The sequence below is a fragment of the Zophobas morio genome, unplaced genomic scaffold, assembly GCF_036711695.1.
Source record: "Zophobas morio isolate AGI-343-1 ecotype UQ-CSIRO unplaced genomic scaffold, CSIRO_AGI_Zmor_V1 ptg000049l, whole genome shotgun sequence".
NCBI lineage: Eukaryota > Metazoa > Arthropoda > Insecta > Coleoptera > Tenebrionidae > Zophobas > Zophobas morio.
Window position 1 is genome coordinate 1391824 of NW_026972154.1, and position 25353 is coordinate 1417176.

General features: G+C 32.1%; 1 protein-coding gene across 4 annotated transcripts in view; it reads right to left on the minus strand.

Moving 5' to 3' along the window:
- The window catches only part of LOC135142669 (uncharacterized), a 28060-nt gene extending 6866 nt beyond the window's left edge, over window positions 1-21194 (minus strand). For 2 of the 4 annotated variants that reach the window (XM_064074414.1, XM_064074410.1), the window contains exons 1-4: window positions 21101-21194; window positions 20983-21039; window positions 14960-15013; window positions 4779-4835 (exon numbers count right to left, since the gene is read on the minus strand). In XM_064074414.1, the coding sequence (XP_063930484.1) occupies window positions 4779-4835; window positions 14960-15013; window positions 20983-21039; window positions 21101-21109 (177 nt within the window). In that variant the 5' untranslated portion in view covers window positions 21110-21194. Of the gene's footprint in view, window positions 1-4778; window positions 4836-4892; window positions 5003-6673; window positions 14252-14959; window positions 15014-20982; window positions 21040-21100 lie in introns of those variants that run through there. The other 2 variants (XM_064074413.1, XM_064074412.1) reach the window with 2 other exon arrangements.
- Window positions 21195-25353: the final 4159 nt, after the last annotated feature.

A 25353-nucleotide genomic window follows, 5' to 3' on the forward strand; every position in this document is an offset into this window, starting at 1 on the left:
ACAGACAGACAGGCAAACAGACACATAATGACATAATAGATAGGTGAAATACAGTTGAAAACTGGAGACTTATTATTTCATGCTCTAGGAGTAATGAAACATCAAGAAAACATGATGTTTCATTCGCCAGATAGATTCTAAAACAATAATTCTTTAGCTTAGGGTTGGAAAATAAAAACCGTTGTGTTATGAGTTGTAACTAATACTTTATAAATTGTTGTAATGTTATGTTCTAAAATAATAATTAAGTAATATCAATACATGCTTGACATAAAGAGATCATCCTACTAAATATTTCGAATTTCTCGCTAACATTAAATCTAAAAAAAAGCGGATATTTTTATATCTGCTGTTAGAAATAAATTTTCTCTCACGTGCTTTGAATGGTTTGTGTTCGAATAGATACAGCGCTGCAAAATATTCACCGTACGAATTGTGAATGAATTCAACATCATATCTCGATGTAACGCGACTGATAATTCCTACATCATCTCCTTCGTTTTTAATTTTTTTTACAAAACTGTCAGTCGTGTTGAACGAGAATTCATTTACAATTTTATGTATTAAAGAGTTATAAATGTAAAAATTTACAGCTAGACTTTTATAATGATTTATTCTAACATTCTTGTCGTTTTCAAAATTCTGGATATTCTGTCCATTTCTTAATGTAGGAGTAATGAAACATCAAGAAAACATGAAATAGCTCTTCGCTAGATAGATCCTACAACAATAATTCTTTAGCTTAGGGTTGGAAAATAAAAACCGTTGTGTTATGAGTTGTAACTAATACTTGTTAAATTGTTGTAATGTTATGTTATAAAATAATAATTAAGAAATATCAATACATGCTTGACATAAAGAGATCATAAGAGTGAATGACGTAAGATTACGTTACATGAAAATAATTGTGCATAAATGTGATATTTGCAATTTCAACTATGGATTCATAAGATTTCTCACATTTTAGACAGGATTTATTCACCATAATATTGGGATGATAACATTAAGTTTTCGAAAGGATAAATTTTAATTATATACTATTGGTGCGATTTTATTAAACAGAAAATCTTCGAAGCAGCTGAACCTATTGTTGTTAAATGTTATATAATTTCAGAATATCATGTAGATGGTACAATACCGTTAATCAAAATTTGTCTATTGATCTTCATTAACAATTTGATGACGTCCCCTTGTTGTTTTGCGTAGTAAAATTTATATAATTTTTTTAGTAAAATATTTCTCTACCGGTGGTTCATGAATCCACCTTGATGTTTAAGAAAATTACTCTACATTTTTCGTGTTTCATGTAACCTAAATCGCATTTTATGATGAAAATTTGATTCACAGAAATTTTTGCTGTTACAATGTTTTGCAAATTATGGAAGAAGTAATTAGTACTACTGATGTATTTTATCCTGTGACAAAATTTCTTCTGTCTTGTAGTATAAAAACGATCTGAGGACAAAATTTAAGTGTTTTGTGGTTCTGAATCATAAATTAGTCATATTTTTGTCGGCTAAAGATTGGTAATTTACTAAATGGGGTGATAGATTTGACACAATGGGATTCCGACAGTACGACAAGTTTATTAGAAACAGATGCTGATGCATTTCTGGCCGCGTGACCCGACCGTAACTACCAGTGTTCCGGCGAACACATGGAACACTGGTAGTTACGCCACTGGTTTACAGAAAGAATGGTTGCGTACCGCCTAAAAATCTACAGTAAAAGAACAAAAATTCAGATAAGGAAACAACACAAACTCACATAGTCCAGCAAAAGCGACGCAGTGCGAGATTTGGTGGAAATTTAAATAAAAATATTCGAGTCTTAAAATAAAAATATCTTGTTGACTGAGTTATTTTAAATACAGTATAGAATATTTTCGTCAAATTTTAACTTAATGGATTCATTGAAGTCATTTAAGTATTACAGAATATGAAAATTTAATGCTTATCATTAATTATTATTATCGAAACTATTTTCTCTTTTTACTCAATAGCTAAATTTTATTTGTGACGCTACTGATTATTTGACATAAAACTGAAAAAAATTTGGATCAGCCATTAGCATTTTTTATAATATTTTCTATTGCAGTTTTTCAGAGGTTGATCTTTGTGTAAAATGTTATCTGAGGAATGTTAGAATTCGTATATGTCTAATGTTGAAGAAGAATTAAACCGTGACCCACAATCGGTTTGGAAATATTGAAGAAATAACAATAAAACCAGTCATCCGAATGTTATGAAAATATGCAAAACTCTATACTTGTTGTTTATCAATGCACTTTAATTTTTTATAACTGCTTATACAGTGTGACTCAAAAAAAATACACGATGCAATTTATTTTATTGACCAAATCAAAAACGGTTCACCACATTTTCCAGAAAATTTGGGAATACAAATAGATATACCTGTCCTTGCAAATACGTTGATTACGTCATCGCAAAATTTTGTAATGGAAAAACTCATTTGAAACGTACGCACATCGATTCTACGACAACTGGTCGCAAACAATTGATCGCGCGACAATTGATCGCAAGCAACTCGTCGCAGCACAATTGGTCGCACGCGACAATTGATCGCGGCGACAATTGATCGCAGCGACAATTGATTGCACGTAAATTGATCGCAGCGACAATAGATCGTACGTAAATTTATCGCAGCGTCAATTGATCGCAAGGTAAAATTCATCGGGAACTATTTTCTTTTATTAAAACTAAATATTTTGTATTCTGAATTTTAAGTTGCAATAAATTTAGCAACCAGGTAAGGTGTAAATATCGAATTAAAAACAATTTGAATATAGATAAGTGACGAAGTTTGTAGTTGCACTTTAAAAATTAAAAAATACGAGCGTAAACACCTTGTTACATAAGATTTTTTATTAATAAATTGTCATTTTGGTTATTTTTTTTTAAGAGATTGTTTCTATTTATCTCGTTTCTTATTTTACCTATTATATTATAGGAACTAGCTTCATTATAATAAGTACTCAACATAAAAACAAGTGTTTATTGTTCTTAACTAGATTACAGTTATTTAAAAAATCATATTTTTAACAACCTTTAAATTTTAACACATTTTGATACAGAATAATAATAGTACATCTAGAGTATCCATATGCAGCGAATATAAATTCCACTGGACGGATATATAATACTTATTTTAATACCTTGTAAATTGCAACGGATCTTTTACAGGGTTTGAGAAAGGTTTACGTGTATTGTAAATATGTATATATTGCAAAAACTTTTGTTAGAGCGTCAAGAATAATTTTGTGTTACCGGGAAATCTAAGAAATGTAGGTACTTATGCAACTAAAAACTTATTTTTTAATTATTATTATGTGACTAGTATTGTACTGAAGAAAAATTCAGTTGTACCATATGTGGGTGTAAAAAATACATATACAGGGTTAGTCACGAGAAAATTATTTCTGAAAATTATTTTTACGCAACCCAAAATACGAATACCATGTACCACTTGATACTAACAGAATTTAAAATGAAATGCTTAATTCATGATTGCTTTGAGTTTGGCAATGTCATTTTGACAATTCTGGAAAAGGAGGTTACGCGAGTGTCCATGGTGGTACCGCAGCCAATTGGAGATCTCCGCTGGCGCCGCTAATAAGTTTGTCAGGGCTTGCTTCGAGTGCCTCTTGATCTTTTGCAACCGATTAATGACGAGAAAATTATTTCTAAAAATTCCTTTTACGCAGCAAATTTATTAAAAAATATAGGTATATATTTAATTTTTTAAACTAACAAACGTAATGAAAATAATACTTTTTCACTTAAAACTGTAACGAGAGTTTTTTCACGATTTATCTATAACTTTTTAATTTGACAGTTGTAATAATTTTAAAACCATTTTTTATTAAAGAAAAATGACGTCTAACACGTTTTGAAAGCTATTTTTTTCACTCGTTTAATTGACAAACTTTAAACTTGTGAGAAGAAAAGCTTGAATCACTTACTTGAGCGTCTAATCAATAAGACGAATAATCCAAATGAACATTACAGTAGCATACCGAGAGATGTGTCAGCATTAAAAAAAATATTTTACAATATTTTCACTTTTTTGCACTTTGGTTTAGTCGGAAATGAGCCTAATAGTTACCGTTTTTATGGAACTCGTATGTATTTATTTTGACACTTTTTTTAGAAATAATGAAATTTTTGAGAATATAGCACATTAATTTATTTTCCTCATTCTTAACAATTACTTATTTCTCTATAAACGCTATCATTTTTCGCCTGCGATTAATCGTCGCATGCGACCAGTTGTACTTGCGACGAATTGTGTTGCGATCAATTGTGACTGCGACCAGTTGTCGTTGCGACCAGTTGTCGCTGCGACCAATTGACGCTGCGATCAGTTGTTTGCGATCAATTGTCGCGCGACGAATTGTGCACGACGAATTGACGCGGTACCTGTTTACTTTTACTTTAAATCTACGTACAATTTTATTTTAGCTTATAGAGGTTATCATAAAAAAATCAAATTCGTAGATAACTACATTTTATAAGTAACTTTTCACAAAAGCTGGATTATGTTGTATCTGTGTTGTATTTCAGGGGAGAGGGAAGTTCTCTTTAGATCATAGGTTACTTTTTCACAAAATACCTGTTTTAATTTTTAGTTTATAATAGAATTAGATTTTTTGCAAAAGCAAACAAAAATTAATTTGTTGTGTTATGATAAACCGATACCTAATGATGTTGATTGATCGAATTTTAAACAAATAATTAACATATATATATCTAACTTACCAACGAAGGATTTTGAGGGATTTCGTCCCGTTCTTCGACATTTCTTCCTGTCGCAGCCTGCAGATATAATTGAAAATAGTGTATTACAAAATATATCCATAATTAACAACTTACCGTTGCCATGTTCAATTAGTTTAAAAATTAATTGTTGGGTAATTGAAAATTGCGATTAAAGGGGTGTTTCAATTACTAATGTGGTATTAGTTCAATTACCCGCAAACTACTCGCACTTTAACTGATACTCAAAAAATAAAGCAATCTATATTTATAAGATATTTAATCATACGAGTACCTTTTATCAGGGTAATTCTATATAACATGGGTGTGACAAAATAACGAGTATTTGCTTATTTTCTTCCAAATTAAATAAATTTATAAGTAGAAACAAAAGTTGAAATGTAGATTACAGTACAACATATTATTTATTTAAAAATTTTAAGTGTGGTGGTGGATTAGAGATAGAAAAATTATTTTTTCTGCTTTGCGTCAATAATATCTTCATTATCAAACGATTTGCGTTTGGAAGGAACAAGTTGCAGCCTACATAGAAGTTACCAGAAGAAGAAGATATTCAGTAAAAGAGAATTTATATGTTTTTAATATTAGCATACTGATAAATGTACAACAAAAGTTGTTTTTTTTCGATTTCCGCTCTGTACCGGTTTCGATATGATTCATAACTTAAATCTGGTGATCTTATCTCTTACACTGCGCCTAAAAAAAAAACGAGGGAAGTATTTTTTGTACGTCAATATTTGTTTATTTTCACTGTTATTTACGAAGTCAAAGAACAAACAGATTAGATAAGATGATTTTATTTGAAAATATGAAACATTTGTGATTACGTACTTTTTTGAATGCACACTTAGTTATTACACACAATTAATAACTTAAAATAAATTATTAACGTATTTAATGAAGAAGACGTCGAACAATTGCACTTCACTTCTTAGGTAAAATAGTGGAAACAGAAAAGAGATAAAGCTGTAACTTTAAAAACATGTATTATTGATTTTTAAAATCATTAGGATATTCTGAAGTTGAAAGTACGGCAGAGACTATTGCAGAAGATCACCAACGAAAAGTTCCAAAAAGTGGTTATTGTTATTTATTGGAGTTTTAACTCATTTCTTGTCGTATTATAGAATACGTATACGCACTGGAATAGGATGTGGAGGTCCAGCTACGAGATTGGTGTCGGTGTCGGTGTCGGTGTTGTTGTCGAGGTCACAGAGAGCGGTCTGAACCGAGTCTGAATCTCGGCATATAACGCCGCGTTATAGATAGAAAGAAAGAAAGAGAAAGAGAAAGAGAGAGAGAGAAAGAGAGAGAGAAATAAACTGTCAAACAATATGTACATGAAACGCCTAATAAAGTAGTGCTGATACCGTCTCTTAGCACCCCCACAATGTTCTAAGAAAACAGAACCTGCCAGAATTCAAACAGTATGTAGACCACAACGATCCTCAGGATGCAGAATTGTCCCTGGGTCGACGCACTATTTTTTTTATTTATTTTTTTATATAACGCAGGCCTTCATATTGCTATTTTTTAAAATTTTTGTTACGTGGGTATGCAACAGTTTATTACAGCTCTTAAATAAATATGAAAATTTATAAAATTCATGTCAAATTATTTTAAGTCCCATAACTTAAAAATCCCACACGAACACAACCATGATTTAGCATAGCTGATGAAGTTTTTTTAACCATATTCAATTTCTCCACGAGATGACAAAAGTGAATAGACAACAGCATGGTAACTTTTGAACATGCCGTCAACATTGAAACTCGTGAAAATTTAAAATGTGACCTTGACCTACGTTATGTTTTCAAATGACGTGGGTTTGCGGGTCTGTTCAAGAGTCGGAATATTAATATGTAACAATGATCAACTCAAACAAGTACATGTCGCTTTTATTATCATAGTTAAGTTACTCATTTTAGTATAATAAATACATAGCTTTATTATAAAACACCCTATATAGTTACAGGGTGTGGCAGTACATTTTATGCCATTTGTTGATTTTTTGCTACTTATAAAGTATTTTTAAAAATTTCTTCATAAGCATAATACATAAATACATAAATAGCTAAACTTAGTCTCGTCTACATCGATGGACACCAATTAAGAATACATAAAATATATAACAGTTAGGACATATAAGATATGTCCATTGAATTAAACATTTAAGAATTCAAACCTATCGACATATGTATAAACTTAAAAAAAACAGTGCAGATTTTAGCCTTTGACAAACTTAATACATACGAACTGATTAGACTACATTTGTTAACGTCTTAAAAATAATTAAATCCTAAATAGATATGTCGCAAATGGCTGAAATACTCGAATCTGGTCATTCCTCCATAAATTTTTAGAATTCGATCTAAACATTAATAACTTCTATGATGCATACTTATAGCTTTATTGTTTTTCTGTTCGATATAACTCATACGCAAAAAATTGATAACAAAATTTAATTCTGATCTATGTGCTCATTTTCGTTGATCGATTAAAGTCCTTTATAGTACGAAGCACTAAAAAAGGTGTTGCATCTTCAAAGCAATAAAATGAGACGTTTAATAACCAATATTTTATAAATTCCCTTAGAGTGTGAACAAATTTTCCTGATTATGCCTTTTAAATTATGTATTTAACGGAAATTTGGCAAATTTTTCACATATGATTGAATTCGAAATGTGTGCAATAATAAAAATGGGGAATAATTCACAATAAGATTTATAGCACTTTACAGAGTTCACGTTCTTAAATGATACCAATATCCAGAAAAAAATATTTGAAATTAAACATGAATTGTTATACAGCGCATCTTTTTTGAAAGTGGCCATAGGGATTCCCATGTTAACTTATGTTTGAGTAAAGATTCAGAGCTGAAATTTTTACTGGATCTAGCTTGCGTTATCTTTTGTCGATTTTATTAAAAATCATGTTTTAAATTTGTTGGATGTATGATTGTTATTCATACATACGTACCGAAAAAGATTGATATAAATGAAACACAAACATGTGCTGTGTAACACTGTATTTTTTTGTTGTTGACGCTTCGGAGTCTATGTACAAAGTGTTAAATTCGGAGGAGATACATTGCAGGCAGAAGAGAAAGTGGGGACGCTTGTGACAAGGGTCCACAACCCGAACAAAATTAAAGTATATATCTTTAAAAAAATTACAATATTTGGATATTTTTGTCGCTAATATTGTAGGCAGCCATGTAAAAACAAACATTTACCTGACGTTTCTAAACTTTGATTACTCGTTCAATTACTGGTTTTTAGTGACCGAAATTGGTCAACATATCGCAGTACACAATTAATGAAAAAGTAGAAATGGTCACTGATGGATACATTAAAGCCTTATCGACAACAGAGAAACTCCGCCAAATTTTGCTGCAGCATTCCCACATCGTTCCATACCCGACAAACCACAACCACATTTTGAAAATTTTGTGGCAGATTTATAAACACAGGTTTTTTATTGGACATTAAAAACGCAATTTCAGTGAAATTATCTTTTATTATCTTCATTTATGTTTGAATTCCATCATTCTGTTTCTTTTCTAAAAACTGCAATTAAGGTATTTAATGATTAAATTAAAATTATGCTGTCAAAAATGACAAGTTAAAATGATAAGTCAAAACCGTCTATGATGTACCAAACTTTTTTAATCAAAATAATTTTTATTTTTTAAAGCACAAATTAGCAAATTACTGGAAAAAGTGGTAGTGGAAATTAAAGTAGAACCCGAAGGTTATTTTCTCCGCAAAAATCATATCTGGGTTTTCACCCTAGCAAAAGTTAACATGGGGTCTAAAATTTAACATGGGAATCCCAATGGCCACTTTTAAAAAAGATGCACTGTATACGCTACTGGCCCATTGGTAGTGTATCTTGACCGACCACAACTACTATTCAATAAATGGTACAGAACGACTAGGATTAAGAACCAAAAAAGTGGCGCACTGATAAGTAACTTGCAAAATCACGATAAGGGCGAGTCTTTGGCAAAGTAAATTTTTCCAATTCAGCGCGTGTCGACACTTCATCTTTAGTGCATATTATCTGCCTCCCTCCATAACAATTGTACTACATTTAAATTTCCGTGTTCACAAGCGCACTCCATTGGCAGCCGTCCATCTTCATCCGGAATATCCACTCTCGCGCCTTTTTCTAACAATAATAAAATTATTTCATATCCATTCTTGAAATTTTTGCACGCATAGTGCATCGGTAGCTGACCATTTTTGTCCGGAATATTTATTGGCGCTCCATTCGATACCAGTAATTGTACCATCTGCAAAGGTCCGCGTTCACAAGCATAATGTATCGGCAGTTGTCCAGCTCCATCTGGAACATCCACTTTCGCATCTTTTTCCAGCAAGAATAAAATTATTTCATATCCATTCTCGAAATTTCTGCAAGCATAGTGCATCGGTAGCTGACCATCACTGTCCGGAATATCAAATTTCGCTACACTCGTTGCCAGTAATTGTACCATGTGTAAAAGCCCGCTTTCACAAGCATAATGTATCGGCAGTCGTTTGCCAGCATCAGGAACATTCACTCTCGCATGTCTTCCTAGCAAAAATAAAATTATTTCAGATCCATTCTCCAAATTTCTGCAAGCATAGTGGATTGGTAGCTGACCATCGTTGTCCGCCAAATCAATTCGCGCTCCAATCGTTACCAGTAATTTTACAATGTGGATAGATCCGCGTTCACAAGCATAATGTATCGGCAGCCGTCCGTTTCCATCTGGAACATCCACTTTCGCATGTTTTTTATACAAAAATAAAATCGTATTACATCCCTCATCGTAATTTCTACACGCATAGTGCATCGGTAGCTGATCATCTCTGTCCGGAAGATCAAATTTCGCTCCATTCTTTACCAGTAATTCTACTATTTCTGAACTTCCGCGTTCAGAAGCAAGATGTATCGGCAGCCGTCCATCTCCATCGGGAACGTCTACTCTCGCACCGTTTTTACACAAAAAGAAAATTATACCATATCCGCACAAGTTATTTCTGCACGCATAGTGGATCGGTAATTGACCACCTCTGTCCGGAACAGAAAATTTCGCTCCATTCGTTACCAGTGATTCTACTATGAATAAATTTGCGTGCTCACAAGCATAATGTATCGGCAGCCGTCCATTTCCATCCGGAACATCCAATTTCGCACCTTTTTCAAACAAAAATAAAATTATATCATATCCCTCAAAATAATTTTTGCATACATAGTGCATCGGTAGCTGACCACCTCTGTCCGGAACATCGAATTTCGCCCCATTCGTTGTCAGTAATGCTACTAGGTTTAAATTCCCACGTTCACAAGCATAATGTATCGGCAATCGTCCATCTTCATCCGGAAGATCGACTTTCGCACCATTGCTTACTAGTTCTTTTATAACATCTGTATGCCATTTGTGAAATGCTTGATGAATCGGAAGCTGTCCATTTTCATCTGGAACGTCAACTTCCGCGTCTTTCTTTAACAATAGTTTGACTACTGCTAAATCTCCATGTTCACAAGCGTAATGTATCGGCAACCGTCCACCACCATCCGGGACATTCACTTTCGCACCATTGCATACTAGTAATTTTATAATATCTGTATGCCATTTTTGAAAAGCGTAATGAATCGGCAGCTGGTTATTTCCATTCGGGACATCCACTTTAGCACCATTCTTTAACAGTATTTCTACTACACCTAAATCTCCATCATCACAAGCGTAATGAAGCGGCAAACGACCGTCTTCATCTAAAACGTCAATTTGGGCTATGCGTTTTAAAAAATCTAAATGCCCCTTTTCAAGCGCAATATGTATAGGACGTCTTCCGTTTCTATCCTTATTATTTGTGTTCACTTCTCTGAGAATTAATGAACCCAACGTCTTAGTTAGATTTTTTTCCAATGCATAATGCGCCAACGACTGACCTTTCGAATTTGGCACATCTATTCCAAACTCTGGGAAATGTAAAGCAAAACTCAATATTTCGTCAATTTCCGAATCCAGAATTGAAAGTTCTTCTACGCTATCCCACTTGGAATGACTTCGTTCTTCGGAAAATAATTTTTTTAATATTTGCGCTGACCTGTTAAAAAGAGCTAAGCCTAAAATACTTCTTGAACTAATATTATTGTATGTGGTTTTTAAAGGAATAGAATTTTCAATACACTCATAAATAATTGGACAATCAAACCTAATTGCATAATATAAAACTGCCACTAAATAATCTTCTCCGAACTGATTCCCGTCAAAAATTGGTATCAAAAATGGTAAGAAAATCATCAACTTTTTAAAACACACATGACCCGATGCGCCGAATTTATAAAATTTTGGTGCAATGTCACCATAATTGAGAGTTCCAACAACTTTTTCATTACTATTGATTAACCATTTCGTGTTGAAACTTTTGTCATTCAACAGAATATTGTTTTTAACAAGAGGATAATTTTTATTCCAGGCGCAAGACACTTCCAAAGCGTCACGACCAATGGCGTCTTTTTGACTTAGATCGATATGTATAAATTCTTCTAGAATTGTAGGATTCTTATATATAACTCCTACTAAATATTTCGAATTTCTCGCTAACATTAAATCTAAAAAAAATCGAATGTTTTTATATCGATTGTTAGAAATAAATTCTTTATCACGTGCTTTAGAACTTTCGTGTTCAAATAGATACAAAGCTGCAAAATATTCACCGTACGAATTGTGAATGAATTCAACATCATATTTAGATATAACCCGGCTTATAAATCCTACATCATCACCTTCGTTTTTAATTTTTATTACAAAACTGTCAGTCCTGTTGAACGAGAATTCATTTACAATTTTATGTATTAAAGAGTTATAAATGTAATAACTTGCAGCTACATTTTTATAGTGGTTCATTCTAGTGTTCTTTTCGTGTTCAAAATTCTGGATATTCTGTTCATTTCTTAATGTAGTTTCTTTTTTGTCGTTGTATAAAACATGAAATTTTTCGTCAACAAAATGTTCATATAGATCAAGAACAGTGAAAATACCGTCTAACAAAGGTAGGTATTTGTCTTTGTCTTTTAAAAATAATTCTGTAAGCATATAAATTTGTAGAGGAAGGCTTAAAATTTCATAATTTGGAAAAGACATTATATTTTTTCTTATTTTATTAAAACTTTCATTTAACTCATCATCAGTAATGCCTAAACGGTTTTTAATATATTCTTTTTGCTCGTCTTCACTAAATTGTTTTATATTTCTTGCAAACGTACCTAGCTCGTTTTCCAACATATTCCTTAAGTTGATTCGAGAAGTCAACCATTGTTTCACTCCTTTTTTCGAAAACGCAGTTACTAAAGTTAAAATTAAAATTTGAGTGGCATCAGATGCTTCATCGAGTCCATCCCATATTAGTTGTATTCGGTTTTGTTCCAACATATTTTCGAATACTTTCTGGTGAAACTGATTCCGGGATTCCCGTAAAGTATTTTTTAGGATGTATTGTAAGAAATTCTCCACGTTTGATCCATGTGTCCTGAAGTGTAAGGCGTGATTTCTGGCGTAGATTAAAATGATCCACTTTGTCGACATACTACTATTTTTTAAACTCTTCGTTAATGTGCTTTTTCCCATGCCAGCATCTGCGCAGATAATGTTGATATTTTGTCGAGATTGATTAAAGTACTGGCCCTCGCGTATACTGTACTCCATAAATTCACTTTGTAAACGAAACCTTCTAAGTTCGTTGATACATTTTTGTTCTTGGCCATAATTCCCACTTTCTATCCACTCCAAACGATGATTGTCTAAATATCTGAAGTGTTGGAACTGAATTTCCACATTTTTTTTAAACAATGCAGAAAATTCGTCCTGTGAAAAATCCTTTCCACAAACATATATGTTTTGTTCGTGAATTGTGGACTGAATGAACTCAATTTCACTCACTTCGCTGATTACTAAATTTGGTACAAAATGTTTGAAGGAATTGACATTAGTTACGCAATCTACCAAAACAATTGTATTTTCAGTAATATTTTTCAAAAATTTTACATCTATTACAATTTTCGTCAATTTTCTTTCGACATGACTGGGTGGCAGAACATCTTTGGATTTTCCAATCAGCAATGGAGTCTCCACCATTTCAACTAAATCATCTGTAGTGATGTAATTGCCGCTAGTTTCGCAGATTTCTAGCAGATATTTCAATGCAACGTCTTTTTGACCTTCCAATGAATATGTAAAAGTCTTTAGGACTTCTTCATACAACTGTACGTGGTTTTGTAAGTCAGATAATTTTCCAAATAAGTATGGTTTTTGTTGACCATCTGTACTGTCGTGACGCAGGTCAATACTACTTTTTCTAACACACTCGTTAAACGTTTCTCGATTATCTAGTATAATTATATTCTGAACCTGACATATTTTTATTGTTTCATAAACTTGTGGGCATCCTTCAACCACTAATGGACTTTTTCCAAGCAACCACATGAGCTCCGATACTTTTATGGTGTCTTTATCATAGAGACTATCTTTTGTTTCTAGTCCATTTTCAATAAGTTGGTACTTGTAATTCACTTTATTCATTTCTTCCATATCATCTATATCGTCGACAGCATTTGACCAAACTGAGGTGATTTTCTCGAAATTGTTTTTATTTATAAGAGTCAAGTCAAATTTCGAAACAGCTTCTCTAAAAATCTTTCTTTTGCCGTCCAGTGATCCATCAGCAACAAAAGACAACGGTTTGATAGAAGATGAAAATACACAAAGGCTTATCATATATTTCATCCACGTTTTATTTAACTTGAATTTGTTTCCCTCCTTCATACTCCACTGTGTTATAAAATGTAGGTACTCCCGGAAAACGGTTTCGTTGCTTTTGAAATATGCCTTGAACATCTTAAGTGTACACGTTTTTAGTTCTTTGGCGTCGGTTTGATCAGTATAAAGATACAAATTTTTGAAAAAAGATCCATATTCTTTGAATTTATCTTCGTTTTCTTCGAATTTGTAGCACTGTCCTCCCAACTTTGAAATACGTGTACTTAACAAGCTGTCTTGTTCGCATGGCGTCAATTTGCCAAATTTAAATTGACCTATGTGCTCATCGTTTAGCTTAGAATTGGTAAATAAAACCATCTTTATAGGGGGATTAGTCAACTTTGGCTCTTTTTTGAAGTCTTTATAATACTTCTCGATACTAAAGTTTCCACTTGATGAGTTTAACTGTTCAATTTTTATTCCTCCTGATTTACTGACGTGCTTCAACTGAATTGCGAACGTTTCGGTGCGATCTTGGAATTTAATTTCAACTACAACGTCATCGAAAGAACCATATATCGTTCGACGACAAATAAAAATTTTCTACGTTGTCGTCAATTATTAATTTTAAAATTAAGTTCGCTATGTAGAGATGTTCGTAGTCTTTTCCTGCGTCAGTGGTACCACTTCTCTTCTTAAATTTCTGAAAAGAATATTTAATAAAGTAAGAGGTCCAATTTCAATAAAAGCATATTATTTATTATTCTAAAATAGTTGTCGACACAGGTGGCCGTAAAAATTCTAAATAAAATTTACAATACATCAGGCATAGTAATTTTGAAATTCTTTATTGTCAGTTGACTTGTCGGAAACAAGTGTGTTAATGACTTAACATCTGCACGGTATTCGTAATACACATATAAAATTAAAATTAGAATTAATAAAAAAATTTTAATTGGTTTAGTAGTTCGGAGCAGGCATGCAGACACACGATAGACAGACATCACACAGGACAAAAACGGGAGATCTATTATTTCATACTCTAGGGATAATGGAACGTCGAGAAAATATGAAAGATCTATTCCCCAGATGAACCCTATTACAATATTTTCTTAACTTACGGTTGTAAAATAAAAACAGTAAGAATTTTCATCCACAACTACAAATTTGCCAGTGGAGACTCAATTTTGATATCTCTAGAAGGAATGGCAACGGCGATATGGGTAAAACCAGTCTTACAGATTGTCAAAACATGTAACTAATATACTGTGAGTTGTAACTAATATTTTATAATTGTTGTAAAATTATGCTTTAAATAAAGAAATCATAACAGTGAATGTTAAGATTTGTAAATTTGTTAATAATACATAATTATAATTAAGCCTAAATGTAATATTTCTTTCTGACTTACCTCTGAAGAATCTTCCAACGGGTGAGTTTGAATGGAAGTATTTTCATGTTCGATCTGTAACACAACGAGAGTTAAAGTTACAAATACTGAAGTAAGAGTATAGAACAAATTGTTTTTTTGCGACGCCGATGCTATATGGATAAAGCATTTCCAATGGTACGCAACAACAAGGCGCATTCTATTATCAAAAACAAATGGATTACGAAAGGAATTCGAATCTCATCGGTAACACTCAAAGAATTATTTAGACTGTCGATTAGATACTGAAGTAACAGTATAGAACAAATTGTTTTTTTGCGACGCCGATGCTATATGGATAAAGCATTTCCAATGGTACGTAACAACAAGGCGCATTCTATTATCAAAAACAAATGGATTACGAAAGGAATTCGAATCTCATCGATAACACTCAAAGAATTATTTAGACTGTCGATTAGAAATCGCGAAAATAAAGAATTTTATGATAAGTACAAAAAAATTTATACCAAGGTTATCAAACAGGCAAAAAAAAAATATAACAACGACTTACTACGCAATGCTTCTAATAAGAATAAGACTGCTTGGCAAATCATTGGCAAAACAAAACCAAAAGAGAAACACATTGAACTTAACATAAATTCAGGACTAATTAAAGACGAAATAACATGTGCAAATTATCTGAATAAATACTTTAACGAAATCGCAAGTACTTATTATAACACCAAAATTAGTAATAGTAAGCCTAATAAAACTACTATTAATATAAATTCATTTTATTTTGAAAATGTATCAGAAACTGAAGTACTGAATGTAATTTATGAGCTAAAAAACAGTCATTCGAATGGGCCCGATGAAATTAATACCATATTACTAAAAGAGTGTGCCACTAATGTAGTTAAACCTTTAACAACAATAATAAACAACTCATTAAACAAAGGTGTTTTTCCAGAACAGCTCAAAGTGTCTAAAATATATCCACTCTTTAAACAAGGAGATCGTAGAGAAGCTACCAATTATAGACCAATTTCTATCTTAAATTGTTTTTCTAAAATTATAGAAAAAATAGTGGCCAAAAAAATAATTGTTTTTTTCGAAAAGTATCATCTTAAAAACGAAAAACAACATGGGTTCACTAAAGGTAGATCAACAACATCAGCAATTACAGAGTTCGTCACCAAATTGTTTAACTGTCTTGATAATAACAAAAATACAATTGGCTTATTTTTAGATCTGAGCAAGGCATTTGATCTTGTAAATCACGAAATACTACTACATAAACTGTGGGCATTAGGAATAAGAGGTAACATATGGGACTGGTTTAAGAGTTATTTAAAAAATCGACAGCATTATGTTGAGATAGGCGGTAAAATATCTAAACGATTGATAGCCGACAAGGGAGTTCCACAGGGTTCTGTTTTGGGACCTCTGTTAAGGTAAGTGTCCACTTGCGAGAAATCGCCTCAAAATCAGCCCTGGAGAGCTCCGAGTCCAGTCGAGTAAAGACGAAACACTGATCGGCTGATCTCGCCGCGAACGATATTCTCTCCAGTGGACAAGCCAAACTGCGTTTACTTGCGAGAGATACTGTCCGTGTGAAGAAGCTTCGAATTGGGGAAGTATTCCCCGAGAGTAAGCAGTTCATCATAAATTATTTCTCGAGTAAAGCCGACTTATTTTACACGTTTATGATTCTATGCAAACAGTCGTGAAAACGACTACGCAATTCGGCCAAATCTGATCGTTTACCTGACTTCAACATTTATACAGCGTTTTGAGATAGGTAACACATTTTTATGAAATTATTAAATACTAAAAAAAATGTAAAACGAAAATAAATGACTAAATTATGTTCATTTGTCGTAAATCTGAAGCAAGTAATGTGAAAAGTAGACTAGATTAACTTTTTTAATTTATAATTAAACATCATAGTTTGTATAAGTGATTCTGATTATAGTTCATTATTATTATTATTATTTTGTTGTAGTACGAGATTGAACTATGCACAACGAAGTAAATTCAATTTTTATTATTCAAATAACGTTTTTAAATGAATTTTTAATAATAATTTACATATTAGGTACTACAAATGTATTGTTAAGTAGCATGAGTATTCAAAAATTAATATTTATATTTATTTTCGGTGTTTATCCACAAGTGCTTTTATAAATTGATACCTGCCTCACCTGAAAATATAATTATTAGGGACAATAATTTTATAGATGTTTTTACACACTACAACATTGCATGTAATTGTCCTTTGATGAATCATAACCTGCCGGGATGATAATCTTCAGGTGCCGGTCGTATTAAGCGCTCTTACCAATCTAACCCGGGAGACGATTTACCTATACCCTTTTTGCTACCTGTTTTCCCAGCATTTACATTTCAGTTGAATTTCTTGAAAGAGGATTAACAAAAAGCTCATAAAATCATAAATTATTTGTCGGTCGAGTACAAATCGCTCGTTTCTCTCGCTAGTGTACCCGAGCAGTGGACAGGGTAGCAAATTTGCTAGAACTTGGGCTCTAGTTGGAAACCAAAGCTGTGCCTCTCTGGAGGTACTTTCACAATACGAACACGTTTCGAATTCCTACAGTTCTGTCCGCGAGTGGTGAGCTTTGCCATGGCCAAATTTGGATGGTCAAAAGACCAAACTGCAGAACTAATTGCACGATATGGAAAAAAAGGACTATAGAAATCGCGTAGCATACACTAAAATTATTTTCAACTATACAGAGTGTTCTGTTTTTGAGGCGTAATATTCAACGTACTTTTTTAAATAGAATGCCTAATTCTAATTTTCTAAAAAATTTTTGTAATGAAGCGGTTCACAAAAAAATCGCAATCGTATTAATTTTAAGATCTGTGTTATAATATTTTATGGGGAGGTAAACAAAAGTACGTGCTTTGCTATGGTATCAATTAAATTAATTTCTAATATGCTGAGTGTTTATAAAAACAAAACTAAAATATTAACAATTTTCAAACATCGTTATTTCCGTCAGCCCATTCTCTACTTTTACGTTTTCTCGACCTTTCATGACCCCTAGAGTACGAAAAAATAAGTCTCTAGTTTCCGTCTGTCTGTCTGTCCGTCTGTCTGCCGTCCCGATTTTTATTAGACAGATAATCTCCAAAAGTACTGGGTCGATTCCAGATTTTTGGAAAAGAAAACATAAAACAACATTTTACAATTTAATTTTGATTCTTACAGCTGTTTTAAAGTTATGATAAGCATAATAAACTTTTAATCAAAATATATTTGCTTATCCCCTCCAAAAAATTGATAACGTCAGTTCAAAATTTTGCCGAATAATTTCCACCCGAAATGTGCAAAATATATATGATCAGTATAATACTTGTAATTTATTGTTGTGTTCATATTTTTTAGATTTGCTTATACAGGGCGACTCAAAAAAAAATGAATGCGTGATTTTAGTTTCCTGAATAACACAAGAATTGCAAAACTGAATAGGTACTTTGAAATCTTCCAGACGTTTTAAGGTTATTGTAAGCGTGGTAAATTGTTAATCAAAACATATATGTTTATTCCCAACAAAAACTTGATGACGTCATCTCAAAATTTTTCAGAATAAATTCTATCCAAAGTGTGCAAAATATGTTGAGTTTTTAATTGTGATTTATCACTGCATTCATATTCATCTACTGTTATTTTTAGTACTATACTGCACCAATCCAAGTTGATATACGTGACCTTGCAAAAATGTTGATGACGTCATCACAAAATTGTGTAAAGAAAAAACTCAACTCGAAAATGTTAGATATGTTTCATAGTTCTTTCGGTGCGAGGGAAGTTCTATCGAAACAACTTTCGACCAATTTTTTACATTTTTAAGAGATATGTGGAAAGAAGATTTTACATAATATTAAATAAGAGTAATAATTGCAATGTTGATTTAATCAAAATCAACTCTACATTAAAATTATATGACATTATAATAGAGGGTGGGATCATATGAATGTGACAACCTGTGACACAGAAAAGAAAGGTCCAAAAACCCCAAAATGTACGTGACATAACCTATGGAGAACACCTTATTTTGTTCAATGATTTACATAATACTTTTACATATGTACCTGATACAAAAAAATCGTAATGTTACTATTACTCTTTCATGAATAGAAATAGCATCGTGCATTTGCGTATTTCTTAGCACAATTTTAGGTCCAGATAATAATTTATGTCCTCTTACTACCTGTTTTCACAGCTGCAATATTTTACCTTATTTCGTGAAAAATAAATTAACAAAAGGCTCGTAAAATCATAAATTCTTTGTCGGTTCGAGTAAAGAGGGTCCATTTTCCTCGCAAGTGCAACTGTGTAGTGGACAGGGTTTTGAGAGCTTTGTCTGATCGACATCTATCGGCGAGCAAAATTTGCCAAAATATCCTCTCAAATCGACAAGCCCTTGAAAGTAACTCTCGCGAATTCTCGCCAAGTCACTCTCCAGTGGACACGTACCTTAATATATCATTTACACTAACGATTTTAATTTCAAAGACATCATAATGTTTGCTGACGATACTTCAGCTATTATATCTGTGGAAAAGGATCATTCAATCTCTCTCCACACTAGTAAAACAATAACAGATCTAAGTCAGTATTTTGATAATAACAACCTATATATTAATAACAAAAAAACGAAATTTATGAAATTTGAAAAAACGATTAAAAACAGAGAATTTAGTTACCTAGTGAAAACTCCTTTGGGATCTATAGAACAAGTAGATTCTCATTTATTTCTAGGTGTTACTATAGATCGAAATCTTGCGTGGACATCTCATATTAATAATATCTGTCAAAAAATGAATACCTCATGTTTTGCCTTAAAACAGTTAAAACAATATGTAAGTACGGAATTACTAAAAATGTATTACTTTGCCCATATTCATGCAATACTAAACTACGGGATAACTGTTTGGGGCTCATCATCAGACTTACCTCGAGTTTTTAGATTACAAAAAAGGGCTTTAAGAACTATTGTAGGCATAAATAGTAGAACCAGCTGCAAACAATACTTTGTCGAACTTAAAATTATGACTGTACCATGTTTGTTCATTCTTTACCTTGCAATATATGTGAAAAATAATTTGAATAATTTTAATACTTTAAAAGGACACCACAAGTATTCCACCAGAAATGAAAATGTCCTGAAAATACTCAAACATAAAACATCATTTTTCGAAAAGAGTCCTGCTTATTTGGGTATTAAATGTTTCAATAAGATTCCAAATGATGTAAAAAAATTAAACGTAAAAATTTTTAAAAAAACATTGAAAGGCTGGCTAACAAATAAAGCTTACTATTCGCTTGATGAATTTCTCCAAGATAGTGTTTTAACTTAAATGTGTTTTTATAGTATTTGAGTACACAAATATATGTAAATATATGTGAAATGTGATATGTATATGTTTTGATTTGACGTATTCTATACAACTTGTAGTTGTCGTATGAATAAAACTATATTATTATTATTATTATAAGTATGTACGTCATACTTATTTGTAATGTACTAAGTTAATATTCCTCCTTCAAGCCCTCAAAATTTCATATAAATTTTCCATTACGTAGTAAATGTTATCACTTCGATCGGTCACAATAAAATGTAACTATTTACTTAAGCCTTAAATAATAAAACTGAGAGATCCATGTCTAATAATGTTGAGTTATGAGTGTTATCAGATTATCATTAATCCTTTATGATCAGAATCCGGACTGGAACTAGTAAACAGGTACAATTAAACTTCGCGTCGGAACGATTAACGTTCAAGTGGCTAACTATACTGTACAAAAAAGAGTTAGTTTGCCTTCAAATTCACGCAACGATTATTGCTTATAAAAGTTTTACACAGTGAAACTTAAAGAAAACAATAACTGTTAACGTATCTTATAGACCATTTGCAGGTTGCTGCTCCCTCTTACCCGAGATCTGCTAACAATCCACTTTATTAGTGTCGCATAGTGCTGACTGATCGACTAATAATAATAACTAATAATAAACTAATATTAGTATCTAACTTACCGAGGAAGAATTTGCGGGTATTTCGCTTCGTTCATCGACACTTGTTCTTTTCGAAGTCTATAAATAAATGCAATTGCAAATAATTTGTTATAAAATGTATGTTTCAGCAACAACTTACCGTTGCCATGTTTAATCACAATAAAAAATAACGTAATGCAATTGTAGTTTGCAATTAAACAGAGCTGTACTTATTATTATAGTGTTAATTTGATCATTCGTAAAACAATTCTGATAGAGACTCAAGAAAGCAATCAATACTTATAAAAAAATAATCTTATCTTTTAATACTGTTATTATTGCATGGGTTACTTTATGATACGGTACATCGTGAAATATGTTGAATGCCCTTTTTTTTCAAGTCAAGGCTAACTAAGATCACAAAAGTTGCGTAAATATGCGAAAGCCAATTTTAATTGGTAGTTTCGGGGATGGTTTATAAATAAAAAAAACAGGGAAAACTTAAAAGAACAGCTAAAAAATCAAAAAATTCTAAAAATTTTGTATGGCAATCGCCACTTCGAATTAATTTCAATAGTTAGCGTTCCTGACGGACCTGTCGTCTAACTAATGTGTCATATAGAACTATTTCGTCCGTGCGATTGTGAAAAGTATATTGCATGTCAAATCGTTCTTTGTTTTTTCGTAAAAAAACGTCCTTTATTTAAAAAAAAAGTCTTGGTTAAAATGAATTTAGTTACACATTGCGAAAGTTTCTTATGAATTTTGATCTGCCATTCTATTTACTTATATTCACTTTGTTGGTTTCGACAAAACCTCAAACTTTACCGTTATTCGAGGATTTAATTTGAAGTTTTCAATATTTTAAAATCCTCAAGACAAAATTTACAGATTTGATTGACTGTGAAAATAATTCTGTGTAGTTTTATGAAGTTCATTACAATGCCGAGAAGACGACAAGCTGACAAACCGCAATGATTTATTTCATGGGTAGAATTACTGATCACCGTTGTCCTCATAATCAACATAATCAAACATTGAGGCGAGACATTCGGTGGTATGAATAAAACTGAGTAGATACTCATACTCGAAGTACGAAGTACCTTCTTCAGTATTACCCTTATATACCTGAGCATCTACTCCATGTACTGAGTACCTACTTGGAAACATTGTATCTCCCCTGACACAAATTGAACATCTACACGTTTTGTGACCATTTAATCTAAAAATGAGCATCGGCGTGGCAAATGACTGAGCTGTCTGTAAAGCAGCTTAGACAACGAATAGGATCGTTGTAAGAGTGAATTTTGACTAAACATTGCGACTTTCATGAACGTAGAATGTCGTCAAAAGGTGCATTCAGTTTGAAAAACACATTAGGAGCGGGAATATCGAAAACTTTTCAGGTAATTAACTTTTATTTATGCATAAATTGTACAGTGCGTTTTTTATAACACTGGCCATAGAGATTCCCATCTCAAGGTGTCTACCCCATACTAACTTATATTTTGGTGAGTCGATTTTTGCTTTGATGGTTGAACACTGTCACTGTTGTCCTTTTTTGTTATATCGAGATGCTACTTGAGCATCAACTGTTACCTACTGAACTATTAATATCATCTAGAAAAACTAGAAATATTTTGATTTGATATTCAAGTAGATACTTCGTATTTCGAGTGTGAGCATCTACTGAGTTTTATTTATATCAACCATTGTCAAAAAATTGATCGAACGTTGTTTCGACAGAACTTCCTTCGCACCAAAAGTATAATGAAACATATTCAGCATTTTCGAGTTGAGTCTTTTCTTCACACAATTTTGTGATGACCTAATCAACAGGTGGTAGAAAGGTGAAAATTTAGCGTTATATGTATTTCTTGATGCCAATTCTTAAAAAAAATAAAAATAAAAAATTTTGTCCAAAAAATAGACAAAAATTTTTTAGGGTGGGCCACTCTTATCACTTAGGGGTTTAAAAATAATTTACAACCTATTCTCAGACCTACCGAATATACATAAAAAATTTCATACAAATCGGTCAACCCATTTCGGAGAAGTTCGGTTACAAACACTGTGACGCCAGAATTTTATACATAATGCATTATTATTTTAGAAGAAATTTCATTACCATAAAAAAGGTTATACTGACTCGACCTTAAAAGATAGACATATGCTGTCGGACTTTTCTTTAGAACTTTTGGAGGGGAACAATTTCGTCATACATGATTTTTACGTAACTTTAACCGTTTAAGCAACGTAAGCAACGGAAGCTGTCAAAGTAGGAATAATTTTCCCGTTTTTCCGAATTTTTCATTACTTCGCTCCTAATGATCGTAGCGTGATGTTATATAGCCAATATGTAGATATGATACATGGACTATCCAACACAAAAAGATTTTTTGAATTTGAACCAGTAGTTTCTGAGATTAACGCGTTCAAATAAACAACAGATTCAGCTTTATTATATAAGTATAGAAGTATAGATAAATTGTGCAGTGCGTTTTTTCTAACACTGGCCATAGAGACTCCCATCTCAAGGGGTCTACCCCATATTAACTTATATTTTGGTGACTCGATTTTTGCCTTGATGGTTGAACACTGTCACTGTTTCCCTTTTTTGTTTGCATGGAGATGCTACTTGAGCATCAACTGTTACCCACTGAAGTATTAGCATCATCTAGAAAAACTAGAAATCTTTTCATTTGATATTCGAGTAGATACTTCGTATTTCGAGTATGAGCATCTACTGAGTTTTATTTATATCAACCATTGTCAAAAAATTGATCGAACGTTGTTTCGACAGAACTTCCTTCGCACCAAAAGTATAATGAACCATATTCAGCATTTTCGACTTAAGTCTTTTCTTCACACAATTTTGTGATGACCTAATCAATATTTACGGTCAACACGTATACCACCTTGGATTGGTGCAGTGTAATACTAAAAATAACTGTATTGTATTCCCAAAATTATCTGCGAAAATCGAGTGAGCCATTCCATCAATTTTTGGGGGGGAATAAATAAATATTCTTAACAATTTACCACGCTTACAATAACTTTAAAACGTCTGCAAGATCTCAAAGTATTCATTTTTGCAACTCTTGAGTTATTCACTAAAATAAATTGACTGAACCATATTTTTTGAGTCACTGTAAAAACAAATCTAAAAAATATGAATGCAATGATAAATTACGAATATATACTGATGATATTTTGCACATTTTAGATAGGATTTATTCGGCAAAATTTTGAGATGACGTCATCAAATCATCAAAAGCTACCATGCTATACAGTAACTTCAAAACGTCTGCAATATTTCAAAATTCAGTTTTGAAATTCTTCACTCAATCAATAAAATAAATTGACTCAGTGATTAATTTTTATGAGACACCCCCTATAAGCAAAACTAAAAAATATGAATGGAATGATAAATCACAAGTATAGCCTCATCCTATTTTGAACATTTTAGATAGGATTCATTTGGCAAAATTTTGGGCTGACGTCATCAATTTTTTGGAGGGGATAAGTAAATATATTTTGAATAAAAATTTATTATACATATCATATGTTTAAAAAATCTGCAAGATCTCAAAGTATTCGGTTTTGCAGATTCAAAATTAAATTGTTGGTGAAACGAAGTTCACGAAGTCAGTTAGTAACTGAGTAAGGGGAGTTTAAGGTAGTGACACGTAAGTGATGGGTTTGCGGGTCTCTGCAATGATCAACACAAACAAGTATCTATCGCTTTTATTATCATAGTTTGGTTACTTATCTTAGTGTAAAAAATACATAACTACTTTTATAAGGATAAAACACCCTACGGGGCAGTACATTTTGCTACTTACAAAGTATTTTTTAAGACTTTTTTATAATTATAATACAGAAATACATAAATGTAACCTTGTCAACATCGATGGCCACCAGTATACATAAAATATAAGAGTGTAACATTTAAAACACATAACATAGACTATTAAAAATTTAAGATTTCGTCAAACCGATCGATATGCGTATAAATACTTAAAGAAAACAGTGCAGGTTTTACTCTTTGACAAACCTTGTATATATATACTCAAAACATACAAACTGATTACATTACATTTATTAACGTCTTAAAAATGATTAGATCCTACATAAGTATGTCGGAAATCCCTGATATATGGTCACTCATTCCTAAAAAATTGATAACTAAATTTAATTCTTATCTATGTCATTTGTACTACGACGCACTAAAAAAAGTGATGTATTTTGAAAGCAATAAATTGAAACGTTTAACAACCAATATTTTATAAATTCCCTTAGAGTGTAATATAATTTTGTTAATTACGTCATTACGGTGTCCAAAGTGATTCGGTTTAATTGAAATCGTGTCATTTTAGTTAATTTGTATATAATAATAATAATAATAATAAT